We start from the raw sequence: 26,544 nt of genomic DNA on the forward strand, positions 1-26,544 counted from the left end.
TATAAATCATTGCTCCCTTCAGTGTTCTCTGCCTATGGGTCAGCAGGATGAAGGCACAACCAGAGTTACTCTGGAGAAAGTAAATTTAAGGGGTGGCCTGGTGTAAAATAAACATCCCGCCTCTACTTGAATTTGGGTAACGTTTTGATCCTGGAGGGGGGGGCTTTTAAGTTTTACTACAGAAAGACCTAATCCAGGACAATCAGCTCTAGAATTAAGTTCGCCTGAGTATGAACAGTGCTTGATCCCAGCTCGGGATCACAAAAGGGTGCCCTGACCATCAAGTTGCAGCTGCATCTGTCTGCCAAATACAAGGAGAGAGGCACAGTGCCTCCTGGGCAATGCAGTACAGAGTTTGGAGGCAATTCTGTAACTAGAGCTTTGATTGCAACTTTTATTGGTTAATAACACCAACAAGGAGTCTTCGTAACAAAGCCAAACCAGTCAGGCTCACTGAATTATAAGGCACGTATCTGGTCCTTCCATACCGTACACAACCATGCACCGAAGCTGGGTGTATGGAGGTGTTCCAATGGTAACCTGCAGACTAAGCATCTCAAGATACTGGTGCTGCAGCCATAATCCAAGTTCAGGCAACCACAGCTTCCCTGTGCTTTTTATTTCACCACATGCATCTCTTGAACTCCCTGCCCTGAACTTCAGTTCACATCACCGAGGATTCTGGCTGAAACAAAGGAAGGGGAGGGCAGACTTCCCAGATCAAAAGACTCCTGAGCAAACAAACAGGAGAGAAATTTAAAAGGAGCATCGACAAGCTCAGTTCGGATTCCCTGGCTCTAAACAGTGCTTTGTCCTTTTGATGCATGCAGGGTGCATGTATTACAACCTAGACCTCAGGGCCAAGGCTGGATCCTCAGAGAGGAAACATATGGCTCTCCCTTGGCCAGCCGTGAGCATGCATGCAGGAAAAGTGCAGGATGGAGAGAGAACAGTGGATGCTGGAAAATATGAGTCAATCGGAAAAGGGAAAAGGGATAAAAAGCCTTCCATATCAAAACATAATGATGAAAAACCCTTTGCGGGGATGACTAAGAAAAATAAAATAGAAAGAGGGGAAAAGGGAAACTGGAAGAGAAAATATTCAGCATGTGGCTGTGTCCAAATACACCATCTCCAAGGAGAGGCATTCAGTCTGAAGAGAGACTTTGCTGCCTCTTCCACATAGATATTGCAGCTGCTAGCAGTGTAGGGAAAAGGTCTCTTCTCTGGAATACACATACAGACCAAGGAAAGACCATTCACAAGTCAGATTCTGACTAACTGGTTGTCTGCAGGACAGGAGAAGTGGTTGCTTGGGGTGTCTGGTCTTAAATCACCTTGCTTTGGACTCCACAAAGGATCTTGTTGTTCTGATCGCAGGCAGGCTGATTAGAGAAAAAGGTTTTCTGGTTAAGAAAGTGCACCAAGGAAACCCTGCTCAACCTCCAGTCTGTCCTACATGAAAGCAACGCTCCAAGACTTCAATTCAGGAGATCCTTTACCTGGCTACTGAATGTTAGCTGATGTCCTGACAAGGTCCACAGAGTCTTGGCTTTTACCATGTCTTCTATCAGATGCAGACCAGGAACGATGTGCATTCTGCACAAATGCTCAGCAGTGGTATCCTTTGGGGAATAAAGACCACATAAAGAAGATAAAGGACATGTTCTTTCAAGAACCTCATTCACTGAAAGAGCCATAACATTACCTTTCTCCCAGCTAACACATAGAGGAATTCTTAGCATACAAGACTGAGCTTCCCCTCTTCATTTTGGTTCACTGGAGCAGCACTGTGGCAAGTCTTTTACTTCTGTGTATACGTTCAAACACAGGCAGACTGATTAACCTGCAAGTGACCTACTTCAGAGGAAACCGCTAGAGAGAAACCTACTGACTTGGACAATATAAAAACTATCTTTGCATGCTCCAGATAATAAAACTTGCTGAAGCTCCCCATACAGTATCTTTGGTTATGCTGGACCATGTAGGTGGTCTAAGCTGTTGAATATACATTTAGTTTCTTCCTTTCTTTTCTGTGCTTTCCATCACTAGCAGTTTTTTAAGACATTGGAAATGTAATGTTCAAACGGGGTTGGTCTGTACGGATTATTTTTAAGGCATTTACCTTCTCATAACCAACTGTTAGCTGCAAGTTAGCTGCCACCTGAAACACAACAGGCACCTTGCCTAGCACGCAATTAAAATCCCTACTGCATGAGCTCCAACTGTGCTGGTTTTTAGCTCTGTCCTGGGAAAACAGCTTATGTACTCTCTCATCTTAATGATGGGTAGCCTGGCTGTGGGCTTAACTGTGCAAAAAACACTGCAAAAGAATACAATTTAACTAATAAATAAATAAAAAACCCCAATATGACCTGCAGGACCTACTTGCTGAAGCTTAGAATTCTCAGACCTTTGTCTGGGTTTCCATAGCAGTTTTCTCCAGCCCTGCCATACTCGCTGTCCCCATTAATAAAATAAGCTCTTCTCAAGAAGCTGACACCATGGCCACAGGCCCAAAATCCAATACTTTGATGCAAATCTCAGCCCCTTTTGAAAACCCCACCCTCAAGCAGTGAAAAGCCACCTAAAGTTTTGAGAATAGTCACAACCAGGAGGTTAGAGCTTTAAATGAAGACTGGGTAGAGAAACTTACACTTCCTGACATTAAAAACAGACAAACTCTGTCAATATTGTAAAGAGAGACAGAGATTTTAAAAATAATGCAAGGGATACAACATCCTCTATGAAACTGTAACTTAACCAGACAATGAAAAGTCTTCCCAAGAGATTGCTTCTATAAATACTGCCTTTCAAAGTTCCTCTCTCGTGTGCCCATCAGTTTTTTACAGGCTGCAGAACTCAGGCAGGAAAGAATCCTAAGACCAATTTTGCTAAAACCAAAAAAACTTACGTTAAATTCCATTTTGTCATGAACCGGAAGAAGGGATGGTACAAAGACTGTGAAAGGCCCGTATTTAGTCAGCAGTGTGGAGCAACCAGAAGCTGTAAAAAGAGTGGCAACGTGAAGTAGTTACTTGGCATACGGTTTAACTCCAGCAATAATTATTCCTCTTGTTAACAGCACAATCCAATCTACACATTTTTGGCCTGATGCAGGTAACTAGTACTTGTTTACAAGGAATAAGGAGGAGTTTTGTATTTCTGTCACAGCCCAGCTTGGCTGCTATCAGTTTTAAGCACTTGCCCACAAGATTTCTGAAGGATCGCTGGTGACTTCGGTCCACTTTGAATCACTGCTGACATTTGCAGAATATTCATAATAATTTTCCTCCCACATGCTTACTGCCTTGTTCTTGGGCCAAGTGTCCTCTGTCTTCTCCTTGAAACAACTAGTTTCTGGGTGTAAACAGGATTTATCAAGACTAAATACTTCTTGAGAAGCTGCTATGAACCCACAGTTGTCAGTCCTCACTCGATCATCGATGGCCCATCAACAAAGGTCATTAGCTCTTAAGTCCCACTGCATAGGAGTTAAGATCCCAGAGATCTTCATGCGGTTGCCAATAGCACAAATCGTTATGGAAAACATATGCAAAAAACAAGTGTTGGCAACAGTGATACGTAGCAGGGAGGGGTATTCACAAAAGCTAAGCTGAGCTTTGAGCCCTATCTCTATGCTCCCATCAAGTTAGCAGAGGTAGAGAAGACTGTGTAGAGGATGAGTTGGAGAAGGTATCTAACATAAACATGCTTTGATGGGAGCTAAAGGGTTCTTATTCTTTCCTTGTATTACAGTGAGGCAAAAATTAACCTTTGTGGATATCACTCCCCGCACCTGCAGTACCTGGGTTCTAAACCAGTCTGCTACCTTTGCAAAGCAACTGCTCACTCAGAAATTACCATGGTGCATAGAATAAGGCCTTTTCATCTCCATAATTGCCACTCACACGCGCATGCTGGCAAGAAGGCCATTTAAGGGCTTAGTAGATGTTCTACTAAGTAGAGGACCCATGGCACACCAGCCTCAAGCATCACCGCTCGAAGAACCAACGACACTTGAAAGAGTGCTGAGCCTTCAATACAGATACTTGCAGGTGGAGGCACACTGGTGGTTTGATACAAACAGGTTTGAATCACACTTCCAAGGCACGTTTTCCTTCTTGTGCAGATATGGTACATCCTTCACCAGGACTGTCAAATACCTAATACATTCAGCCACAGTACTCTCTTTAACAGTCTCCTCAACTGACAATCCAGAACTGGTAATCTGAGTTTGGAGATGTGACGTGTTTAATTTTGTAGAATCACAGAATCATAGGCTGGTTTGGGCTGGAAGGGACCTTGAAGACCACCTTTTCCAACCCCCTTGCAGTGGGCAGGGACAACTTCCACCAGCCCAGGCTGCTCCCAGCCCCGTCCAGCCTGGCCTTGGGCACTGCCAGGGATGGGGCACCCACAGCTGCTCTGTGCCAGTGTCTCCCCACCCTCACAGTAAAGAATTCCTTCCTTTCATCTGATCTAAATCCACGCTCTTTCAGTTTAAAGCCATTACCTCTTGTCCTATCACTACATGCCCTTGTACAATGTCCCCTCCAGCTTTCTTGTAGGCCCCCTTGAAGTACTGGAAGGCTGCCATATCATCTCCCCGGAGTCATACACTGAAAAATAGTTCTATTACACTGAAAGGTTTCGAGCCTTTTCTGACACACTCTTGCTCCCACATTTGTCCCATTCCCCCCAAAAATTCAAAAGACATTTACCAAACATCTTCCTGGCGACGTTTAAGTTCCTAGCAAACCTTCCTCGTGAATTATACCGATTTATCTCACTCAAGAGATCTTTATAGCAACTTCTCCCATCTCCAATCTCCCCTTCTTTACACACACAGCTAAGAGACAAGAATGAAACACAACAAACCATCATAAAACAGTTCCCAACATACTCAACAAATATGAGTAGAACATTTCGGTATCTACACTTGAAAGACAAATCTCAGCTTTAAGGTGTAGGTAAGAGCTTAGTAACTTCTGCCTAAACTAAGTGACAGGAAAAAATATGCACACTTCTGGAGTGCAAGCAAATTTGGACCTACTCGAAGAGGATGAAGATGCTTTCTCAGATACAATCAACATAAGGATTGTCTGCTCTAAAGTTCAAGGTACAGATAGCCACGATATAATTATCCACACCTTTCTAACTAGATATTCAGCATCAGACAATTTGAGGTAATCCCTAAAAAGCACAGCCTATGTGAAAATCTAGCAAACAGCTCCAATGTGACCCCTCAGCTTCAGTGAGAAGTGCCAGCTCAAGCACATCAGTTAGCTACGGTTTCTCTTAAGACTTAATGAGGGCCCCAGTCAGGCTAATGACTTTTCCAGAAAAGCTTATCTACATGTGAAAATCTTTGTCCTGATTCACACGGATTTATAGTCATTACTCAGAGACTACTTAAGATCACTGGCTGATAACCATGTTTTTTTCCGTTTGGGTTTTGTCCAAGAAGTATCGGCTCTGCTATTTCTGATTCAGGGATGCAAAGACATGCAACACAGGGGAGGGATCTGACGTTACTCCAGTGTCAGAGGGCTGACTGCCAGCTGCTGGGGAACAGACATACTAAGGCAGGGACTGTGCTGAACACCGCGTCCTGCACTTTGCTAGCGTATCTTCAGAAAGGGAAGCGGCTGTGTTTCAGTTCTGGCCTGAAGCACACAGTGAGCAGGTGGATGCTAACAGTTTTAGCAGCACTGGAGAAGGAAGGGTCAAGGAGGTGGGACTGCTCTTGCCCTCTTCAGTCTCTCAGGGAAGCTCCACCTTTTCTTGGTAACACACAAAATCCTCGATGAAGCTTTCTCTGGTGTTTGGGAGGCCATTATGCAAAAATGATCCTAGACCTGGCAATATTTCCCATCTAAGGGGTATCAACTTCTAGGTGTTTTGCTTCAGAGGACTAAATGAGGTCTGGTGTTTCTTCCCTCAACTTCCCCCTTCCCTGTCAATCTGGAAGCATTTCTCGCTTACAGGTCTGAGTGGGAGGAGAGATAAAGACTTAGCCCTCAGAATCACGTGAGGGCAAATGGGAGCAAACAAGTCACACATCTCCCTTTTAATAACGGATTACTAACTGATAATACCCCACTGCCACCACTAACTTGGGGAACTAGGTCTCCAGTTCACACCACAGAAGGCTGCTGCCCTAGATTTAAAGTGTCTTGTGACATGACAAAATTTACAATGACTGATGTAAAACTCTTTACTTTCAATGCACTTGTTACAAACAGGCTCTTCTCAAACGGTGGCTCTAGCCCATTCTCCTCAGTTAGCTCACATTTTCTTCGAAATTCAGCTCATCCAAACTGAGTTTCCATTCTAGCTGCAGAATAAGCTTCTTTAACCTGGCTTACCTAGGATTCCCCTGGGAATCAAGCTCACACGTGGAAGTCACATCACAAAAATACTGCCGACAATCGTTGGGAAATACAGAACACTCAGATGAAGGAGTTCTCCTACGCATCCCAGGCTTGCAAACACAAGATGCCTAAGGGAAGGCAACACAGTGATTATAGAACTGCATTCAGCATCTTTTACAAAAGAAGTTACCTTACAAAAGACATGTCTGGTTCCCCTTTGCAAAATCTAAGGTGAGGACAGCAGATTTGACCAACACGATGGTAAGCTCATTTGAAGAGCTTGGCACCCTGCCATTTTTCAGACCCTTACAGGTTGCTGACATGCCGTTATTGCCCTTACCTCTCCTGGACGTCTGTAAACACAAATGGTGGAGTTTTCTGGGCAGCCTCCATTGCTGTCAACACAAGGGTTTATGGGCTGGCAAATCTTCCCATCTCCTTGAAATCCTTCTTTACAGGTACATTGATTCTTTTGTGGTCCAAGAACCTTACATACGGCGAAGGGAGAGCATGGAGAAGCAGCACAAGGATCCTGAGCTGCGGTTAAAGAGATGAGAGGTGAGAGTAGCCAAATCCCTCTTTTCAAAACAGACTTACTGCAGCACAGCAGAATGCAAAAGGCCTGGAAAGAATGGACTATAAGGAATTTATACTACTAAACTTTTAAAATTTCCCAGAAAATAAAATAATTTCAGACAGCAGATGTTTTGGGGTTTTTAATCTGAGGAGTTTGGATGACACATTCTTCATGTTACTTCAGTAACGGAAGTGTGAGTGACAGAGGATGCTTGGATTTACTTCTGAATTTCCATCATATCTGAGGATATATAAAACTGCAGTTGGGTCAGCAAAAACTGCAAAAAGCCAATGAAAACAGAGGTATCCACAGCTAGCTAATCACATGCATATCTAATTGACTTTCTTTTAACAAAACCAATTCGCACACTTAAATCTGAAATCAGTGAAGAAATCCTTCAGTTACATACCTTACTATTTAGACTGGTACAGACTCACCAATATCCCATTGTCACAGTTATTTAGTACATACTTACAAGTGAGTGCTGGATGGAACCTGCAACTCTTAATTAATTTCTTGCTTTCAGGACCAAGTGAGAAGAGACCCAAAAACTTAGCCCTTAATCTTAAAGGGGTACCTAAAAAACAGGTTCTTAAGCCTCTGCATTGTATTCACAGTGATCAAATTCATCCAGAGATACCAGTGCAATAAGATTTTTCCAAAGAGAGGACTATTTAGGGTCACAGAGAAGTTTCTCACCTTGGCAAGTGCTCCCACTTTTTCTGTAGCCCAGCTTGCAGTCACACATCGCTGTCCCATCCCTTACCACACATTCGCTGTTGGCCTCGCATGTCACACCTTTGCAAAGGGGAAGCTCTGGAATCACACAGCAAAGACAGTTTCCCTTTGAGCATGCAGGGCACTGCCGGAAGGTACAACTTACCTTATGAAATATCTGGAAATGAAGGCAAATGTGGTTTCCCGAGGCCCCCAAGTGGGCGCAAAAGCCAGGGGATATAAGCAGTACAGACAGTTTTAAATCACTGGCAGCCTGGGTAGTCGAGTCCCACAAGGCTTAGAGAGAAGAAAGGACCTGTCTGGTTTCCAGAGAAAGAACAGAGGCACATAGAGATGGTACATCTCTGCCACAGCCATGGAGTGGGCACCAGACCCTCTGTCTAGATCTGCAGCGCTCAGATCATCTTCCCTCTGCATTCCCAAGCTATTCGTTGCTCCCCAGCTCCTTTTGGGACACAAGCATCCAAGCCCGTATCATAGTTTAGTACTAACAGGCCCTCTACAGCTACCAATTTGTTTACCTTGGTCACACCTGGGGCCAGTGTAGCCTCCATAGCACGTACAGCTTCCATTGCCAGTGACGCCGCTGTTGCATTCCCCGTGCACGCAGTCACACACTGCAAAGGAAGTCCAAGCAAACCTGACATTCAGCTACAAGGCAGTACATAAGGATTCAGGCATACGCTGGCCAACTGCCCTGGGACTTGGCACCCTCATTTCCCACCAACAATCCACAGCAAATGTAGCTCCTTTTAAAAATTGGTCATGCCACTCAAAGCTTACAGAGGGCAAACCGCATGTCCTGGGCTCAAGAAGACAAAGTACTACCCTGCAAGAGCAGCCTTGAATGCAAGATCTAGAGCAGCTTTTCAGCCACGTGTTTTAACTTCCCACTTCTCTAAGTCTCCTGAAGCCAGCGTGGAAGGAACCAGAGCCTACCACATCTGCAAGCCCAGCACTGGTGTCATTGTGTGAGCACAACCAGCAAGATCACACCTATCTCACCTGTGTGGATACAAGGGAACCAGGAGCTGGACAAAAAAGGGCTCCTTTAACAGCCAGGCTGCACTGGTCATAAATCGCTTCCAAAAATGCCATACATGAGAAGCAGCACTGTGTGTATTAATTCTGTAGAGAGGGCAACAAGGAAGAAGCTGGGAGACAAGTGGAGCAGTGTGGAAAAACTGGGAAGTGAGTGTGGGTTGCTTCAGGGATGTAGATAACAGCCTGGCTAAAAAGAGAGGAAACTGGGATAGTCCTGGTAAGGGGAGAGAGATTTACAATAGGAAAAATGGACTGATCCGAGTGAAAGACAGGATCATTTGTCTAATGGAACAGTGAAGGGCACAAAGACAAAATGCCAAGACACCTGCTATTGAACGCTGCCAGCTGGCATGCTCTCCTCCTCTCCAGCACCCTTCCTCACTCAACCACCCCCTCCTCCTTCCTTGCTTTCAGTTATTTTTGTGGAGGTTTCACTTGAATCAGTCATTCTTACCTGACTGACAGTCTGGGCCAAAACGATTTTCATCTCGACAATTCTGGCAGGCAAAACCACTGTACTGCTCCTAGAAGGGCCCCAAAATGTCCCAGGTGTTACTTTTTCCGTATCATTGCACTGTTCCACACATTGTTACAGTTTAAAGTCTCTCCCTGTTTCTTATTTTCCGTGACAGCTGAAGCAATACAGTGAAGAAAACTGCTATGTTCAGTGCTATATTCAGTGCTATTAATAATAGCAGTATTAACCAGCCCCCGTGGCAAAGATCACAGTGTGAGCTGACACACAGAGGGCGTGCAAAGTGCCAGCAAAACTCTGGCGGGCATTGAGTAAGCAACATCCTGATCACAGACAGGAACACACCAGCTGGCTTCTGATACCTCTGAAAAGGGAATATGGAATTCACTAATGCCAACAGGACTTCTGACATTGATTTTAGAGGGCGTGGGGACCTTCAGCATATATTTTAATTGATATAAGGTGACTTTGAGTTAGATCCAAAATCAACTTTTCCTAAAGAAGGGACCAAGAAGTAGGATTTTAGCTCACAATTACATAATTAAGGATACTGTAACAACATGAGTTCATAAGAGAAAGTTTCAAGTTTCACACATTAATTAAGGTAAAAATTTTAGAATCACTGTTCTATATGACTCAAACGTGCAGGAATTGTTTATACTTTTGTTGTACTAAGTCTGGAGCTGTAAAGAAAAAAAATAAACATCTGTCCTAAATTCTATTTCTGACCTCTCCTGCTTTTCCTGAGAGAGGGTGGATCTGCCTGCCAAGGCGTGGGACCAGTTCATTTGGGAAATATATCATTCAAGTCTGGAAAAGGTGCAGCTCATTAAGAGGCAAGTATCTCAGGGCTTCCTGCAGCCACAGACAAGAAAGACACTGATTGTTTCTACTGATCAGAGGGTTAAATTCAGGCAATTCTGTCTTCATTTCTCCCTAGAGATCCAACTCCATACTCTCACAAAGAGTATCTTAGTGCTACTGTAGACCACACTGACCTTCCAGGAAAACCATAATGATGCTGGAATGACAGAAGCTGCTAATGTCCTTCCAGGCAGAAGGGCAGCCTTCATCCAGAGCATCTGCACCGATGCTATACAACTCCCTCTGACAAAAGCACATCACCCTCAGAATAAATCATGCACTGACCTTGCAGATGCAGGTCCCATTTTGCTGTATACCATCCAAGCATGTCCCATGGCCATTGCAGGGATTTTGAGATCCACCCGGACACTCTAGCAGGCAAGAGACAGACCAGGTAAGATTAGACTGAACCACCAGCACGTTATCCCCATCCCCTCTTCCCCCAAACTTTGCAGTTGTGCGAAAGCCATGGCCTCTTCACCAGCGAAGTCCCTGTCTGATTATCCAATACACCTAACACCAGCCCAGAGCTGGTCAATCTGGCAGGGAGTGGCACCAAGGAGCGATTTGGCTGCTATCTAAGAAAAGCCTTTTAATAAAAGTCTAAGGCAAAGTCCCAATGGGCCATAACTAACTACATTTCAGTGACAGCACTGAAACATGTTTTGAGGTTGAACCACTGCTGCTAGCATCAGTGAAAGGCGGTATCAAACATCTGAGGGCAGTTCTGAGGCTCAGGACAGACAGGAGCCTGCTTTGCAAAGACACTGAGCATTTTTAGCTCCCTCTTGACTTCACGAAAAGCTGCAAATGTGCTCAGAAAAACATGGTCCACACATCTTTGGAGTGGGGTACCTCTAAATTCTGGAGACTATTTCTGATCATTTTAGGCACATGATTCCTCTGACCAAGTTAGTTGCTTATTCAAACCACTTCGTGTGAGAACAGGCTCAAGCACCCAAACATCCTCCCATTTTCTGCAGGACTACAGAGTGCCTTTCCATACCCCAGCAATCAGTCAATCATACGAGAAGTGTTTAGCTTAGCAGGTCTTACTTTGGGATTTTTGAGACAAGAAAAACCAAATTCTTATGTACTTGGCATAAACCTGGGACAAAGTGGGAGCTTTGGGACAGTTATTTTCACCTTGGGTTGGAATTGCTAAGTATTTTCTGTGGCTGAATGGCTGACTAACTCCAGACTATACAGGAGGACACATGGCACACACACTGCAGACTAGAGGGACATCAGAAAGAAATATCTTCCTCTTCCTTTGGAAACTTTCTTAAAGAGGAACAAAAACATCCCTTCCCAAAAGCTTATTTTTAAAGAAGAGACAAAAGGAAGTTCCATCAAAGGAGGTTATGTTATGTGTTAAATGTAAGAGGATTCAATTAATCTGAAGGAGAGATTCCTTCCCCATTATATTCTGAACCTCCCAGACAGATAACGGGAGGCCTTGTGAGTGTTCAAAGAATAATTAAGATTAATCACCTCAATGCATATTTAATGCCTGCTACTAAAACTGGTTTGACTTATTCAACAGCTAGACAGCGTTATAAAAAGATGGAAAAACTTACCATAGCACTCTGTACCCCAGAATCCTGGACAACACTTTTTCTCCTCTATTTCCTTCTTACACATGTGATGGCACCCTGGCTGGGAAAGGGTATTTTCTCCTAACTTGACAGTGTATCTTAAAAAGAATAACCCAAAATTCATTATTACAGCACAAATATACCACATGCCTGTGGGAGGGTTTCTAAGCAAGCAGGCTGCAGCGCACTGGACTCTGAACGGAAGGAAGGGCACTCATTCCCTCTGCCACACACGCACACAAGAGTTTGCACTTGGGTTAATGTCTTCTCTAAGGATGCCCACTGATTTAATTGGTTATGTGAAATCTGTCAGCGGCTGGACATGAGACAGGACCTTCGGCAGTCTGAGGACATCAGGACAGAACCCTTGGATGCTGGAGGGTTGCGGGTTGACAGCACTGAAACAAAGTTAGGAACTCCTGGGTGACTCAACACTTGGCTTTGCACCTAAAATAACCTTGAAAGAAAAAGAATCTCCATGCAGGACTTGTCCCTTTCTGTCTTGCACTAAAGATTCTAGATTGAGATGCTGGAAATTTGGATATAACAGCTGTGTTATTCACAGATTCTCTATTCAATCTTGGACAAACATCTTAAATCCCCAAAAGAAGCATCTTCTTTTCAACCCTTCATCCATCACCTCTACAGCCCTTGGTGGCAGTGCCTCTTGTTCTGCACGTATGAAGTACAGAACTATTCTTGGGTCTGCCCAACAACGACCACAAGAGCAGATAACATCCAGAAAAGCTGCATACACTCACATTATTCTTACACTTCATTTTATTTTTGGCACAACATCCTTCCCCAAAGGAACTTGGAAATTGTCTCAATAGCACTGCTGCTTTGGCTTCAATCTGACTCCTACGTGTGTCTGTGCAAAAACTGCTACAAACTGCAAAACTGCCACAGCTATTTTTGAAGTATTTCAACAGAATAGTGAATCACAGAAAACAGTAGACAATGGAGCTATATATTAACAGTTAACATTCACTACTGAATAGATATGCAAACAATAATCTATAGTGTTTCATTTTCAAAAACTTCCTGGTTAATTCAGTTTTCCTCTACCCTTTTCCTATTAGAGCCATACTCAACAGAGTAAGAGCAAGGAACACATGAACAAGCAATTGTCATAAAGTGAACTAGGAAGGTAAAAAGTTCAGATGATTATTGCTGGAGGCTGGGAGGATATACAAAGGGAACTGTCATTACATTATTTTCTTACTAATCCACTACAAAATTCTGCATCTTAAACAGGTTTCTATGCTAGACAGACCTCTATTAAGTTGCTACAGGAGGATTAGCAAACTCAGGCTGTTTAGGGCAAGTTAGAAGTAATTTATCATGTAATTTGTTCTGTGTATACAGAACCTTATGCCCAGCAAAAAGTCCTTGGGATTTGGAAGGATACTAAAGCAACAATAATAGGGGCCATAAATCCATTTTCATGCATCTGAAAACCAAACTCCTTGGACCTTTAGAGCTCAAAACCCACGTGTGTTTTCCTGAAGGCATACACACTACTCCTTGCATAGCAGGGCTGCATCAAAACCTTAACATAGTTAGGAAATAGGCCTTACCTGCAGTCCCTCACTCCTAATCCTTGGGTGGTCTTTAACCAGCCTCTTGGACATAACATTTTAGGCGCTGCAGCACAAGCAGTACATGCTGTATTCAAGGTAAACATCGTCTTGATATTGCATCGCATGGATTTTAACTTGAAAAGAAAAAACAGAATGGAAATAAGCCAAAAATTAAATTGTTACCCTAGCCACTCATCTTGCCAACCTTTAACTTCTTTATCAACGTTGCACCATTCTTTAGATATCACTGGGGAGGGCAGTGACCAGTGCAGCTGCTGGGAGGTGTACGACACACTCATATGGACTAAACCATCATGTCATGCTGCTGCATGCTACTTTGCTTGCATCTCAGCTAGAAGGCAATAGGGCAGACCACAGCTATCTTATCTTCCCCCTATGCCTCAGCAAAAATTCCAACCATTTCTAAAACAATCATAACAGTACACTGTTAATTTAAGCTGATCTTTTACAAACACATGGTAGTGGTATGTAAGGACAAGCCCTAAATTAATAACCCTTGCCAGAAGACACTGAATAAAAATGCAACACAGCAAACAAAGGTTTCTCTTTTCCATGCCGTTGATGCGATCCAGTTCACTGGTGGTTTCATTGCTGTTCCAGGGGTCTGAAGAACCAAATGCATTAGTTCAGTCTATTTCCCAGAACCCAGGAGCTGCTAACACAAGTATTTCTCAGGGAAGCTGTCTTTGAGAAGGTGCAGGGGCAGCTCGGGTGGTGGTGGATTAAAAGGAAAGGTGCTCTGCACCTCTCTGTCTACTTGGATGGCTCTTGATGTTTTCACCCTAGCTGAGAAGGGCTCCATGAACATTAGCAAGAAGATCAGGTAGGAGACTTGGATAATTCACATGGTTGGTGATAAATCCAGCACAAGCCCTTCCATCTAACCAGAATAACTTCACGGTTCAGGTTTCCTCACAGAGCTTTTCTGTACCCCTGTACCCACCAACCCTGCATCTCCAAAAGAAACACAGCCAGAGCAGACAAAAAAAGCACAGCCTCAGAGCAAATAATCATCACTATATGCAAACTTGTCATTAAAGCTCACAATTTTACCCCAAAAGTGTTTCCTTGAACTTCTGAACGCCTGGAGTCAAGCAACTGCATGGAAACCTCATGCTTGTTTTAAAAAGAGATAATGTTTTTCACCGATGATGGCAGAGAAAAGCTGGGAGGCACAAGCTATGTTTGCCCTGAAAGGTCACTGGGTGGAAAAAAATGCACACAGGTCACCACAACTGTGCCTCTACAGGCACTGTATTTTCTAAAAACAAAAACATTAGATCAAATTTTGGGAGGAGGCCTTGATCTGGGAATTTTTAAACCAATCCTGAACAATGCTGTTAATGCAGCAGCATTTCGGATCCCATCAGTAATCTCAGCTTTGCTTCCTACGAACTTAAGCCCAAATGCATACATTTGCCTCGAGGCAAGGGAGGAAGCTCATGGCTTCCCATTAGTTATCAACAGCTCAGGAAGGCCTTCCCAGATGATAGCCAGCAGACCCTGTCAGGAAAACCTCCTGAGAGATAACCCTCAAGTCCCAGGTCCACAGAGACATCTCCCTGGAATGGTTTTCTGACTCACACCCCCCTTCCCTCTGCTTGGAGTTTTTGAGCTTTTTCCCATCTTCATGGATTCACCTTCTGCACCCATCCACGCAAGAATGCTGCCCAATGAAGAAAGTGATTGCTGTGTCTGTGGTTGCCATCCGCATGGATATTAACTTCTAGTTGTGCCTCTGGGGTTTTTCTTACCGTACAGTCAGCTTCACTTCCTTTGGTGGCAGAATCCCCAAGGAACTTGTCATGTCAAGGACTCCCTTGCTTTATAAATGGCACAAAACCAATCTGAGGTCCACCAAATCCACCTATCCACGTCCTGTGAGCACCAGCTTTACTAATTTTATCCACCGGCACAGTGGTCAGTTTTGCTGTTCCTTATGTATCCACCCCACGGGCACACAGTGCAGTTAGAGGAGATGTCTCCTTTTTCATGGAGCAAAACACGGCAATGCCATTGATGGGGTAGGGAAGAAGTCCATCCAACCAGTTGATTCAAGTAAAAATTAGGTCTACAGATCAAAGCTGGGCTTTTGAAATGAGCCAGCTGAAGCCAGGCACATGGTTCTGACAGAACAGTACATCTCCTGCCTTTCTAGTCCCATCAAATCCCAGCTTTAACCTTCACTGACACAATACCTCAGAAAGAGGAAAGGGAAGATGCCCAAGGAAGAAACACAGAGGTGGATGCCTTCCCATGAGTTATGATCTTAACCTTGTCAGAATTACCCAACAAACCTTTATCAGGTGTCTGAGCTACCCTATCTGTATGAAAAAGACCACACAAACAGTAGAGCACAAAACACTAAACTGAAACTCCAATCTTCTACTTCAGCTTTACTTTCAGACGTCAGGAGTTGGCTGCCAGACACAGCTGGGCCTTTAAATGTATTCTCTGTCATGGTGGTGGAGGAAGACACCATTATTCACACATTACTCTATTTTTCTTCTCTTTCTTTCATCAATATGTCTCCATTTCTAAATGGAGATGGACACCGGGAGAGAAGGGCTGTCACTCCTCCCATTTGGCATCTTTAATTACTTGCAGGTCTCTAAGACAAGACAGTTACTGTGGAATCCCCCCTGACCCTACCTTCCTAGGACACTTCATGAACTTTAGGCAGCTATCCAGTAAGATCTTCCCCTTTTTATAAGGAAACACACTTGTGTCAGCAGCCAGAAGCAGGAGGAAAGAGGAAGAAAACATCTGTGTGGAAAATAATTAAAAAAAAATATTTCCCTTCTTATTTGGGTGACAGAACTGATGAAGCAGTCATTTTCTGAAGTGTTTTGCTTCTTAGGAAAGCAGAAGAGGGAATCAAGGGACATGAAATTCAACAGTTTGGATACTCGAATTCTGGAAAGGATGAAAAATACATGGGAGTTTGAGTCAGAGGTGGCTCCTGGGGCACAGCCTCATGGAAAACAATGATGCACTGCTCCCTTGGGCTCATCTGTAACCGCTGTTTCCAAGTTACAAGCCACTGGAGGGGAAGCAGCAAGAGGGAATGCTTGCCCCTGTGATGCCTGGTGGGCCAAGAGTCAGTGAGGTGCATGGTGGCTACATCTGTCAAGGAAAGGGGGTGAAAACGGTCCCTGTTCTGATCAGGTGATGTTGAGAGCCTGGACTGTATCACACTTTGGGAACAAAGCAACAGAAAAGGAAGACTGGCACTCTCAAGCAGCCCCAAAATTAAAGGACACTTTGAAAGCAGAAGACGTCTAGCTGTAGCTGAAAAAAGTTAAGACTGAAAGAAGTTAAGAGCCAGGGTGCCTCTGTCCATCCACACCGAGCTCTGCCTTGCCAGGGCTGGGCTGGGCTCTCTCCCTGCACTCAAACACATGCACGTGCAAGAGCAGCCACTGCTCTCTCTGCTTAGCTGAGACATATCTGAGCTTCTGGATGCTGCAGTGTCTCCTTCCCCCTCACTCTGACACAAAGGTCCCTTACTTCTCAAGTGCTCATATTTATCTTATTCCACCTCAAGAGAATAAGCTGGGGAGGTTTTCTTTGAAGGGCTAGTTTAATTCCCCTCATTTTCACCCTTTATCTTTTCCTCCTAAATCATAACACAAATCCTTCTGCATGGCAAAATCTCAAGGAAGAAAGAAAAACACATTTGGACGTCAGTGTTTGGCTCCAACAATCCTGGGAGTCAGTTCTGGAAACAGACATTATCTAATGAATCACCGAGTTTCCAGTGCATTTGCCCTTTACAAAACAGAGCTGTAGACACATGCTGGAGTCATTATAGTCACGCACCTTCCCAAGAAGTTCTCAGTAACACTTCATCTGAACAGACCGGTGGCTCCCGGACACAAACCCTTTGCATTTGTCCATGGAAGACACTTTTCAACATGAGGATGAACAATCGACCTCAGAGATCACTTAACACAAGATCAGCTGTTGCCCTGGGTGCTGCACACCACCTCAGCTGCAGAGTGCTGAAGGCAGGAGGATGCAGAGAACATTCCCCTCATTTCCCACCTGCCTCCATTCCTCCTCTAGCACAGCCTGGGACTGGCCTCCTCCCAGCAGAAAAACTTTCATGGTTCTGACATCTGCTGCATCTTCCCCAGCCCATAGCAGGAGGAATACACAACCCAAATCAGGCTAACAGATCTGCTGTCCTGTTTGAGCCATCAAAGCAGAGACCCGGGGTAAGATCACTGAAAAACAGCTAGCACAAAATCTCTCTTGATGGCCCCTACAAGGCTCCTGCAGACCAGTGGAGGCCTTTTGTGGAACCACAGCACCTCTACTGGAATCAGATTCAATGGCCTAAATAGAGAAGATTTCATTAGACCCTTATTTTTCCTTACCTCCCATTGTAACCTTTCAAATGTTTACTCTCTTTTTCCAAAAAGAGGGAACCTTTTGGGGAAAAAAACTCTTAAAAGGGAATTATTTTTCCTGGATTAAATAAAGTGCTGCAGAGGTGATTTAAAACATTTCACTTCTCCGTGAGCAAGTACTCATTACCTGATATTTTAACTGTTTCATGCCAAGCCTGACATCTCAGTGATTACAGAAATCAACACAGCATCTCAAAGTGAAGAAACTGAAATTTCCACTTATACCAGCTGAAGATGTGAGCCCACACCTCTGATCACACTACTATACCGGAACCCATCTGGCTGGAGCCCATGACTCCAGGCAAACAAAACTTACCAGAAGAGCCACTTCAGGTTCGTGCTCAGGTCACCTCAATGATCCTACAAGCCTACAGGTTCATGAAGCTCTTAGCTTATTTGTATGCTTATTCGTCATTTGTGGCCCTTTTATGAAAGGGTCTAGACAAAAGCTTCCACCCAAAGTTCTGACACTGAAGCATCTTTTCAGTGCTATGGCTGTTCCTAAATTAAGTCTTTCACAGGCTGACACGCACCTTCCTTAGCACAAGTCTGTCTGCTCCCCACTGGGCCCCTCTGTCATTCAAGACAAGACAACTCTGCCATAACTCGGGTCCCCGGGGAATAGGATTTCCAAATGCCCCACACATCTTCTGACTTTGTAGGACAGTTTATTCCTCCAACAGCAGGACGCAAGAAGGGCGATGGCAGAAGACAATATAGTACAAATAAATGAGTTCGAGCCTACCGAAAATGTGCTGCCTCACCATTGAGCCTAGAGTACAGATCTACAAAGGCATCACACATTCTTCTAGCTGCTGCTGCTAAACACAAGAACAGAGATAAAGGAATCAAAAGCAAATCAACAAACCTGAGACAAAATGAGAAGTATTCCACACTCTTCACTGGGGAGCTGCTGGGAAATGTACTTGAAACAAAGGTATTTACCCTGTTGCAAAGCAACAATTTGAGGAGATTTAAACCATTTTTTTCAGAAAATTCCTCTGGGAAACTTATGGACCTGTCCTGCCAGATGCTAAGCTCCCATCACATGTACTGAAAATAGTGGAAGACAAAGACGCCGAATGTATTCCTTTCATACTGCTACTTTTGCATTCAGTGCTGAACTTAAATACAAATTTAACCTGATCTAAAACTCAAGCAGCTCCTTTCAACCTTACTTTTAGTTCCTCAGTTTGGACTACACACATACCCACATAAGCAAAGAAGATACCTTAGAGTCCTGAAGTTTAATTATGGATGCTATTCTGCATCTAACTAAATGTAAATGAAAACAGGAGTTTTGGGGAAGACTATTTCATAACATGCAACCGTCCAAATATGAAGAACCATTCAATAAACATTTAAACAAAGACTCACAGACTTACCTTCTGACTCTGGCAGTCAGCTGTGGGAGTGAAGCATGCTGCTAAGAAGAAAAACAGCAACCCACGAGGATGCATTTTCATGCTTTTACAGGCAGGACCCTTTCCACAAAGGGGTGGCGATAGAGGCTGCAATTTCTGTAAGATAAGACCGCCTACTAAGAATCAGATCCAAGACAAACCAGAGGTTAAAAGTAAACCGGGAGAAAGCATTTTCGCACTGTACTCTTTGGCTGCAAAGCCTTCAGAAGTGGATCTGCTACTTCTAGTATTACGTCTGAACCAATACCACCTTTTTCTTTCTTTCTATTCTTTTTTTAAATGCAGAAGCAGAACTCCTTAGTATAAGGTTTACTCAAAACAGGAACATCTACGGATTTCCTCTTACATATCAGTTCAAAACAGAAGGAAGGAAATCCTTAGTTTTCAACTAATTGGAATGAAAAGAGGTTAACTGTATGCTTAACTGAAGGCAAATCCAATGGGCAAACAAATACCATGAACTGATGAAGGGTAAGGTAATTTCCTTTTACCACTGATGTTACTATGTCCACACCACCTCAAACAGAAGGTAGACCTGACCATTGCCTACCTGCCTGTCCCAAAGCATGCACGAACAAAGCGATGTGAGCGACATGCTGTGCTTCAGAGCAACAATGTAAGCACACTTATCAACCAATCGAGCACTTTGGGTAGGCTTTGATATTTATTTAAAATGTTTGAATTTCTCAGCAACAAAAGCATCACGTTTTGCAGGTGCTATGGCAGCAATGGCAGAATACATAATTTTCCAAACACTGCTGACAGTCTGATGAATCCAAGGTGCACTTTCATACCACTCAGAATAGGAGAGTCCCAAAATGGGATTAGAAAAAATACATGCTACCCTGAGGTATGGTCTGCAATTTATTTTCTCCTTTTAAACATTACAAACAACCAATAATTGATTATTGACAGATTTTACATGGGCTTTGTCTCCCTATGCTGCTAAGAGAACCCGCTGTACTGAGCAGTCGAAGGACCATTTCTTTTAGTAACAAATCCTACTGAGCAATGAGGGATCTTTTAATTTTTGAGCCATTAATAGTACACGAAGGTGCCTAAACAAACCAGGATAGGAAGTTATTCTTGTGTTTACATGAATAGTTGGGACCATTAATATTTTTTTGCCCTCTGCATACACACAAAGATACACATGCTAACATATAAAGTATATAAGAACTGCTGTACTTACTAGTGCCGTTAATTGTGCTTTACCTCTTCCTCCATCCTACAGAGACAGCCAGCATGATGAACAGCCAGCACTACTTTATATCCTGCGCTGACAGGAAGCAGATAAGGCACACAACCATCCACTGCAACCCATGTAGAGAAGTACCAGCCCACAGCTCTATCTGACGACTCAGCCCCCTTGTCCTGCTCCAGGACAACTGCAGCCCTAGGACTACTGCTGCCCAAGAGATGGCAACTCTGTCCAGCTCAGAGGGTTCACGCAGCTCCAGAAACCATTTGGTACCCTGCAGATCTGTGGAACGAGGGAGAGGCGATGTCAAAGTCGCACATGGACGGTGGGGACATTCTTGCAGAGGCATATTAGTACGGAATCTGTACCATGCTTGCTTTACCTACAGTCATGGTAATAGACTGACCATGTAAACAGAAGAATGAGACTGCTTCTCTGCTCCATGTCACCTGTTAGGCATACACAGCTAGCACAGGCAGCCTAGAAGGATGCTGACTGCTTGTTGATGGATTTTCCAAGAGCTGGCTATATGACATGGGGATTAAGCTGCCAGTACTGGGCAACCACGGGGAGCTGATAAGCTTTTAGAGTGAAAACAGCTTACCCTGCCTGAGGCACCTGAAGAAGCATGGGCATCTTTAATCAACCTTCAGGCCCTTTTCTAAATGGCTCAACAGTGAAAATGGTACAGGGGAAAAAGGACACACAAAGACTGATTTGAAGGCTTTCCACTGCTGCACTGCTGCTTATCATCATCTGACCTACTGCAAGGAAACTAGGAAGGAGAGAGAAAGGCTTGGTGAAATTCCTCTCCGAATTAAATAAATCGGATTCACAGCAACTCAAAAGGTTCAAAGCCAGCTTCCTTATCTGACCATACCTCGTTTAAAGGCAAGCAATACAACAGAAATATAGGCTAAAAACGCAAACACTGAGTGGTGCCATTGTACAGCAGCAGAGCATAAACTGAAAATCAAAAGGTCACCTATCATCAGATGCTCCTTTCCTGATCAAGCAGCATAGGCAGCATGTTTCAGCCACTGCATATTAACTGCTCTGAGAGAATGGAAACTTGCTTTGCCGATCACTGCTGCTGGATGTGGAACACCAAAACCTGCATCAACTTTGGATCTGTGTGATTCTGGAAATTAGTAAGAAGGTGAAGCACCAAAAACCTCCAAATTAAAGGGTGGCCAAGAGCCATTAATAATGCTTAGTGCAAAGCAAAAAGATGCCAGCATGCTTGTGAGTGGCGGCCCAGTTGGCAGTGTCACCAAAGATGGCACCACCAGCATGGAAAGAGCACAGGGAGCAAAATGGGGCAAAATAAACACAAAAAACTCCTTCACTTACACTGTTCCTGTTCTCTTCTGATAGATGAATTCCTCCTAGGCAGATAGATGGATTTTGTCATAGATGACATCAATAAAAAGCTTATGCCTTAGAAGCAAAATGCCTCTAATTGGATCAATTTTTTTACTCCACGATTTTGTCCAACACCCTTCAAAACTGTCAGTAAGGTTCCCTCACTCATTTCTATACGAGACCACCTCATATACATACGTGTCTGCACAAAGCATTTCAAACCCTCAAAGTCCCACAAAACAAGATCCCAAGATCTGTCAGAAAGCTCAACATCTGATTGCTTCTAAACTGTCCAGAATTTACAGAGAAAATACCCAGTATTGAGTTAAGAACAAAGCCACAGGACTTGCTATGTCACTAGCAATTAAAGGAATACATGGGACAGGAAAACTGGAGGAAAAAGCCCTTTCATCAAAGGGAAAATTTATAGAAAAGACTTGTAAGGATTTGGTGACAGAGCATGCAAATGGCCCTGTGCAGGCAGGGTAGAGGGCTTTCATTCACATCCTAGTCAAGGCTTCATTGAAACAGGATTGTGCAAATCCCATTTCAAAATACACAGTAGGAGTTGTCAGCTGTTGGCCTGTGTGTTTATGTGTGAGGTTTAGCACGTGGGTTTTGTTTGTTTTGGAAAGCATGGAGGCTGACTTATCAGTCAAGCGTCTCCTGCCCACACGGCAGAAGGTGGCTGGTTTAGCAGCTGCAGTCAGATGTGGGTCTCAAAAGCATCATCTTCAACTTCTGGCCCTGACACAGACGATTTCTACAAAACACTAAGAATTTACCTTGCTGTCTCCGTTTCCCAAACCACCAGCAGACTGTTGGCAAGCAGCAGTGCTCAGGATTTTTTCCTCACTCAGTCTTTTGCTTTATGCATTGATGAAAGGTTGGGTCCTCTAAAGTAACTTGTCTAAGATCTGGCAGGGGTTTTTTTGTGAACACATTCCTATTCAGAGCTGAGAAACTGCTGGCGAAATCTGTCCCATGGGAAGAAAAGTTGCCTGAGTAAAGGCAAAGGATATAGCTACAAACTCTTCCAGCCTCCCTGCCTGTGTCACATGCTGCATTTTAAAACTCTGGGTCACCAGCCCTTCTCTCTGAAGTTCGTGCAGCCCTGGCTAGCTTGGGCAATTTCCTGCTATTGAAATCTTTTGTTTAAGCAATCTTTACAGAAAGTACAGAGCCAGGACAAATACTTTACCATCCAGTTTACCTTGCCATACAGCTTCTGTGAAAGCCAACCATTTGGTTACATCCACAGAGAGAAACAGACTCTCTCTCCACTCTTCTGGGAAAACTGGGAAAGAACATAAAGTCTCCTTGCTGTGAGTTGTCAGTGAGAAGGCTGCGAGTCTGAAGAGGAACTAGCAAAAGATTAAACTGACCAAGCCAGAAGTGCTTGTGTGTAGGAAGAGAGCCAGCTGTGCCATACTTACTGAACACACCCCTGAGGCTCTGGGTGAAGAGGCTAGGACACAAACCTAATTTTTTTGATTTCTTTCTTTTGGCAAGTTGGAAGAAACAGGGATGTTAAAGTTTGCTTATAAAAACAAAAAAAACCTGGAAGGGTCACATGGCAAACAGGAGTCTCTCTCTCTCACATGCACACATGCAATGGTCCAATTCCAAGCAGACAGAGCTGCCTGAGCGCAATGTTGTGATGCGATTATTATCGCATCGAGATATCGCAACGAGAAATTATTCCAGCTGCTTATATCCTGTTAGTTCAAAACCTCGAAGGGCAGCAGTACAAATGTCAGAACATAAATGCTGTTAAGTCCTGGTCTATTTATTGCTATTCACTCCCAGTTCCTTTACACATGCTCCTGCAGTGAAAGCCAGCTACATATTCCCATCTCTTGGTTTTACTTTTGTACCTTTCCCATCTATTAAGCAGTACTCTGGGATTGTACTGAGAGTGTCAGGCACGAAATTCCCCACAGATATTCCACATGAATCAGAAGTCTGAGTAAAACTGGTTGAACAAACAGGCTGAGCTACTGAAACTCAGCACCTGCTGACATCAGCATGACCAAAGAGGCAGTGTGTTTTCCCATGGTGGTGCTGTTTATGCTTCACATATTATCTGCAAGGGATAGAAACAGTCTATAACATACTTGACTAAAGCTATAGCTGTTTGCTAAGGATTGCACTGAAGTGCCTGCCTGAGAAAAGCGTGACTGAGATGATCCCACTATCAGCATTTGCAACAACTTTAGAGATGCTGAGAGTTCTTGTCATCCCTCTGAGAGGCCTTAAAGTTTGAAGCATGAGGGCTTATAGTGCCCAGCTTACTGACACTAGCTATTACTCTTTATACACCTATTCGGGTGGGTTTTCTCCTGCGTTGGCCACAGTCTTTCTTCACCACCTTCTTGGTCTGTTGTTGGAGTTTTATCTCCCCCCTTTTTCCACATCAATTTTTAGCTAAGTTACTAAATGCCCTTCGTTATCAGGAAGACAGCAGGAAACAGAAGTTTGTAGTCTATCTGCTCTGAACCACAACTTCATGCTCTTCCTTGCGTTGTTGCTTCTCCACTTAATACGTGGTATGCTTAAAGATTAATACCACAGAACTAAACTTCTTTATTAGAGACAATCAAGAAAGAAGCAGCAGCATTTTGTGCTACTTCAGGGTTTTTTTGAAAAAAAAAAAAAACAAAACAAAAACCAAAAACCAACCCAACCAAAAACAAAACCAACTCTTTATCAAAGCTGACAAGAACAGGAAGACAAGTCAAAGGGGCTGAGGTAAATACCTCGCTGTTCAGTACATCTACAGCCAGGCAGATCACAGAGTGCTGTAAAAGCAGCACGGGTATGGACACAGGACAGACAGGATGTAGGTCACACCATCACTTCTTCTTGCAAAGAAAACACAGTTTAGCTCAGGTCAGCATCTCATTCACTTTCCTTCCTAATGAGATTCATTTACAATTTTTCAATTGTAATACAAGGGAGATTTTAAAACCTTCAACCAGAACCTCAGCAGATGACACTGAACATACGTAACTGCATGGGTTGTTAGGGTGGCACACATCCACATAAGCTGCAAAGCCAGACAATGGGAGTCTAAGATGGTTTAGACGATAACTTTCCTGAAAAAGGTCTCCCCACCTGCCTACACATGCATCTGGTCATAGCTTTATAGCTATTCAGATACTGTTTCAGTGCCAAACAAAGGTTGGAAGCTATAAAAGATCTGAGTATAAAGAATTATGAAGGGATTGAGTGTACCCTCAGCAAGTTTGCAGATGATATAAAACCGGAAGGAGTGGCTGATGAACCAGAAGGCTGTGCTGCCATTCAGCGAGACCTGGACAGACTGGAGAATTGGGCAGAGAGGAAACTAATGAAATTCAATAAAGGCAAGTGTAAGGTCCTGTACCTGGGGAGGAACAACCCCACACACCAGTACAGGCTGGGGCTGACCTGCTGGGAGGCTGCTCTGTGGAAAAGGACCTGGGCGTTCTGGTGGACAGCAGATCAGCCAGAAGCCAGCAGCGTGCCCTTGGGGCCAAGGTGGCCAGTGGGATCCTGGGGCACATTAGGAGGAGTGTGGCCAGCAGGTCGAGGGAGGTGATGCTCCCCCTCTGCTCTGCCTTGTGAGGTTGTACCTGGAGTACCACGTCCAGTTCTGGGCTCCTCAGTTCAGGAGAGACTGGGAACTGCTGGAGAGGGGCCAGCACAGGGCTATGGAGATGGTGAGGGGACCGGAGCATCTCCCTTAGGAGGAAAGGCTGAGAGGGCTGGGCCTGTTCAGCCTGCAGGAGAGAAGGCTGAGAGGGGACCTTATCAATGCCTACAGATATCTCCAGGACGAGTGTCAGGAGGACGGGGCCAGGCTCTTTTCAGTCTGCCCAGCAGAAGGACAAGGGGCAACGGGCACAAGCTGCAACACAAGGAGTTCCTTCTGAACACGATGGAAGAACTTCTTTACTTTGAGGATGTCACAGACCGGCACAGGCTGCCCAGGGAGGCTGCGGGGTCTCCTCTTCTGGAGACATTCAAACCCCGCCTGGCCGTGACCCTGAGCGGCCGGCTCCTGGGGGAGCTGCTTTCGCAGGGCCTGGGGCTGGATGGTCTCCAGAGGTCCCTGCCAGCCCCGACCAGTCTGATTACTAAAGAAATACGCATGTAGGGCTTTGTAGCACCCTTGCAAAGAGAGAGGAAAAAATCAAGACTGTTTTATGTGACCACAAATGGTTACAAAAATAATTTCACAGCACCTTCTGTAGAAAATAATTGTGGAAAGCTTTGAGAAATCTTTATGAAATGAAACAATCTGCCAATTCATGAAGTTCAAGATGGACTGTGCTTTTTCAAGGAAAACTAATTTAAGTATATCGCTGTATTTAGAAATAAAAAGATTACACTAGAAATAGACAATAAAGACAACAGGTTGGTGCTGAGGAATGACAGTGAATAAAAATTTTCAGCTCAACACTGCACTTCAATGAACAGAAATTTGCACCCACAAAGCACTGTAACTCCAGCAGGTTTTAACACAGGCAAAAGAGCAGGGGATCAGCCATCTGGTGGCACAGGAGAGGGGCATGTCTTGTTTTGGGTACGGATGGAGGTTTTTTCCAGGTAAAAATGAAAAAGAGCTAAAGCATCAGGGAAGACGCTTCACACAGCCCAAGCTTTACTTAGAGTATAAAAGATTATATACTGAAAAAATGCCTTGAAAATAAACAATTCTGATAGCACCACAGATGAGATGCTTAAATGGAAGAATCAAAAAATACTGTAGTATCTAATGAGTTACTGAACATATTGTAAATCTTAAAATATGATCAGTGTTTACCAAGATCTCAAGGAAGAATTATACCTGTTTTCTGTATTAATAATCTGATCCA

At 44.0% G+C, this 26,544-nt stretch overlaps 1 protein-coding gene across 5 annotated transcripts in view; it reads right to left on the reverse strand.

Moving 5' to 3' along the window:
- STAB1 (stabilin 1) overlaps positions 1-20,407 on the reverse strand; it is a 60,250-nt gene extending 39,843 nt beyond the window's left edge. The window contains exons 1-14 of one of the 5 annotated variants that reach the window (XM_037383924.1): positions 20,309-20,407; positions 19,078-19,229; positions 13,254-13,390; positions 11,656-11,771; positions 10,361-10,446; positions 9,191-9,260; positions 8,214-8,309; positions 7,654-7,770; positions 6,718-6,914; positions 6,372-6,505; positions 4,725-4,852; positions 2,915-3,006; positions 1,503-1,625; positions 1,338-1,385 (exon numbers count right to left, since the gene is read on the reverse strand). In XM_037383924.1, coding sequence (XP_037239821.1) covers positions 1,338-1,385; positions 1,503-1,625; positions 2,915-3,006; positions 4,725-4,852; positions 6,372-6,505; positions 6,718-6,914; positions 7,654-7,770; positions 8,214-8,309; positions 9,191-9,260; positions 10,361-10,446; positions 11,656-11,771; positions 13,254-13,390; positions 19,078-19,158 — 1,425 coding nt within the window. In that variant the 5' untranslated portion in view covers positions 19,159-19,229; positions 20,309-20,407. Of the gene's footprint in view, positions 1-1,337; positions 1,386-1,502; positions 1,626-2,914; positions 3,007-4,724; positions 4,853-6,371; positions 6,506-6,717; positions 6,915-7,653; positions 7,771-8,213; positions 8,310-9,190; positions 9,261-10,360; positions 10,447-11,655; positions 11,772-13,253; positions 13,391-19,077; positions 19,387-20,308 lie in introns of those variants that run through there. The other 4 variants (XM_037383923.1, XM_037383927.1, XM_037383926.1 and 1 more) reach the window with 4 other exon arrangements.
- Between the last annotated feature and the right edge of the window lie 6,137 nt (positions 20,408-26,544).

Source organism: Falco rusticolus, chromosome 4 (genome assembly GCF_015220075.1).
Source record: "Falco rusticolus isolate bFalRus1 chromosome 4, bFalRus1.pri, whole genome shotgun sequence".
NCBI lineage: Eukaryota > Metazoa > Chordata > Aves > Falconiformes > Falconidae > Falco > Falco rusticolus.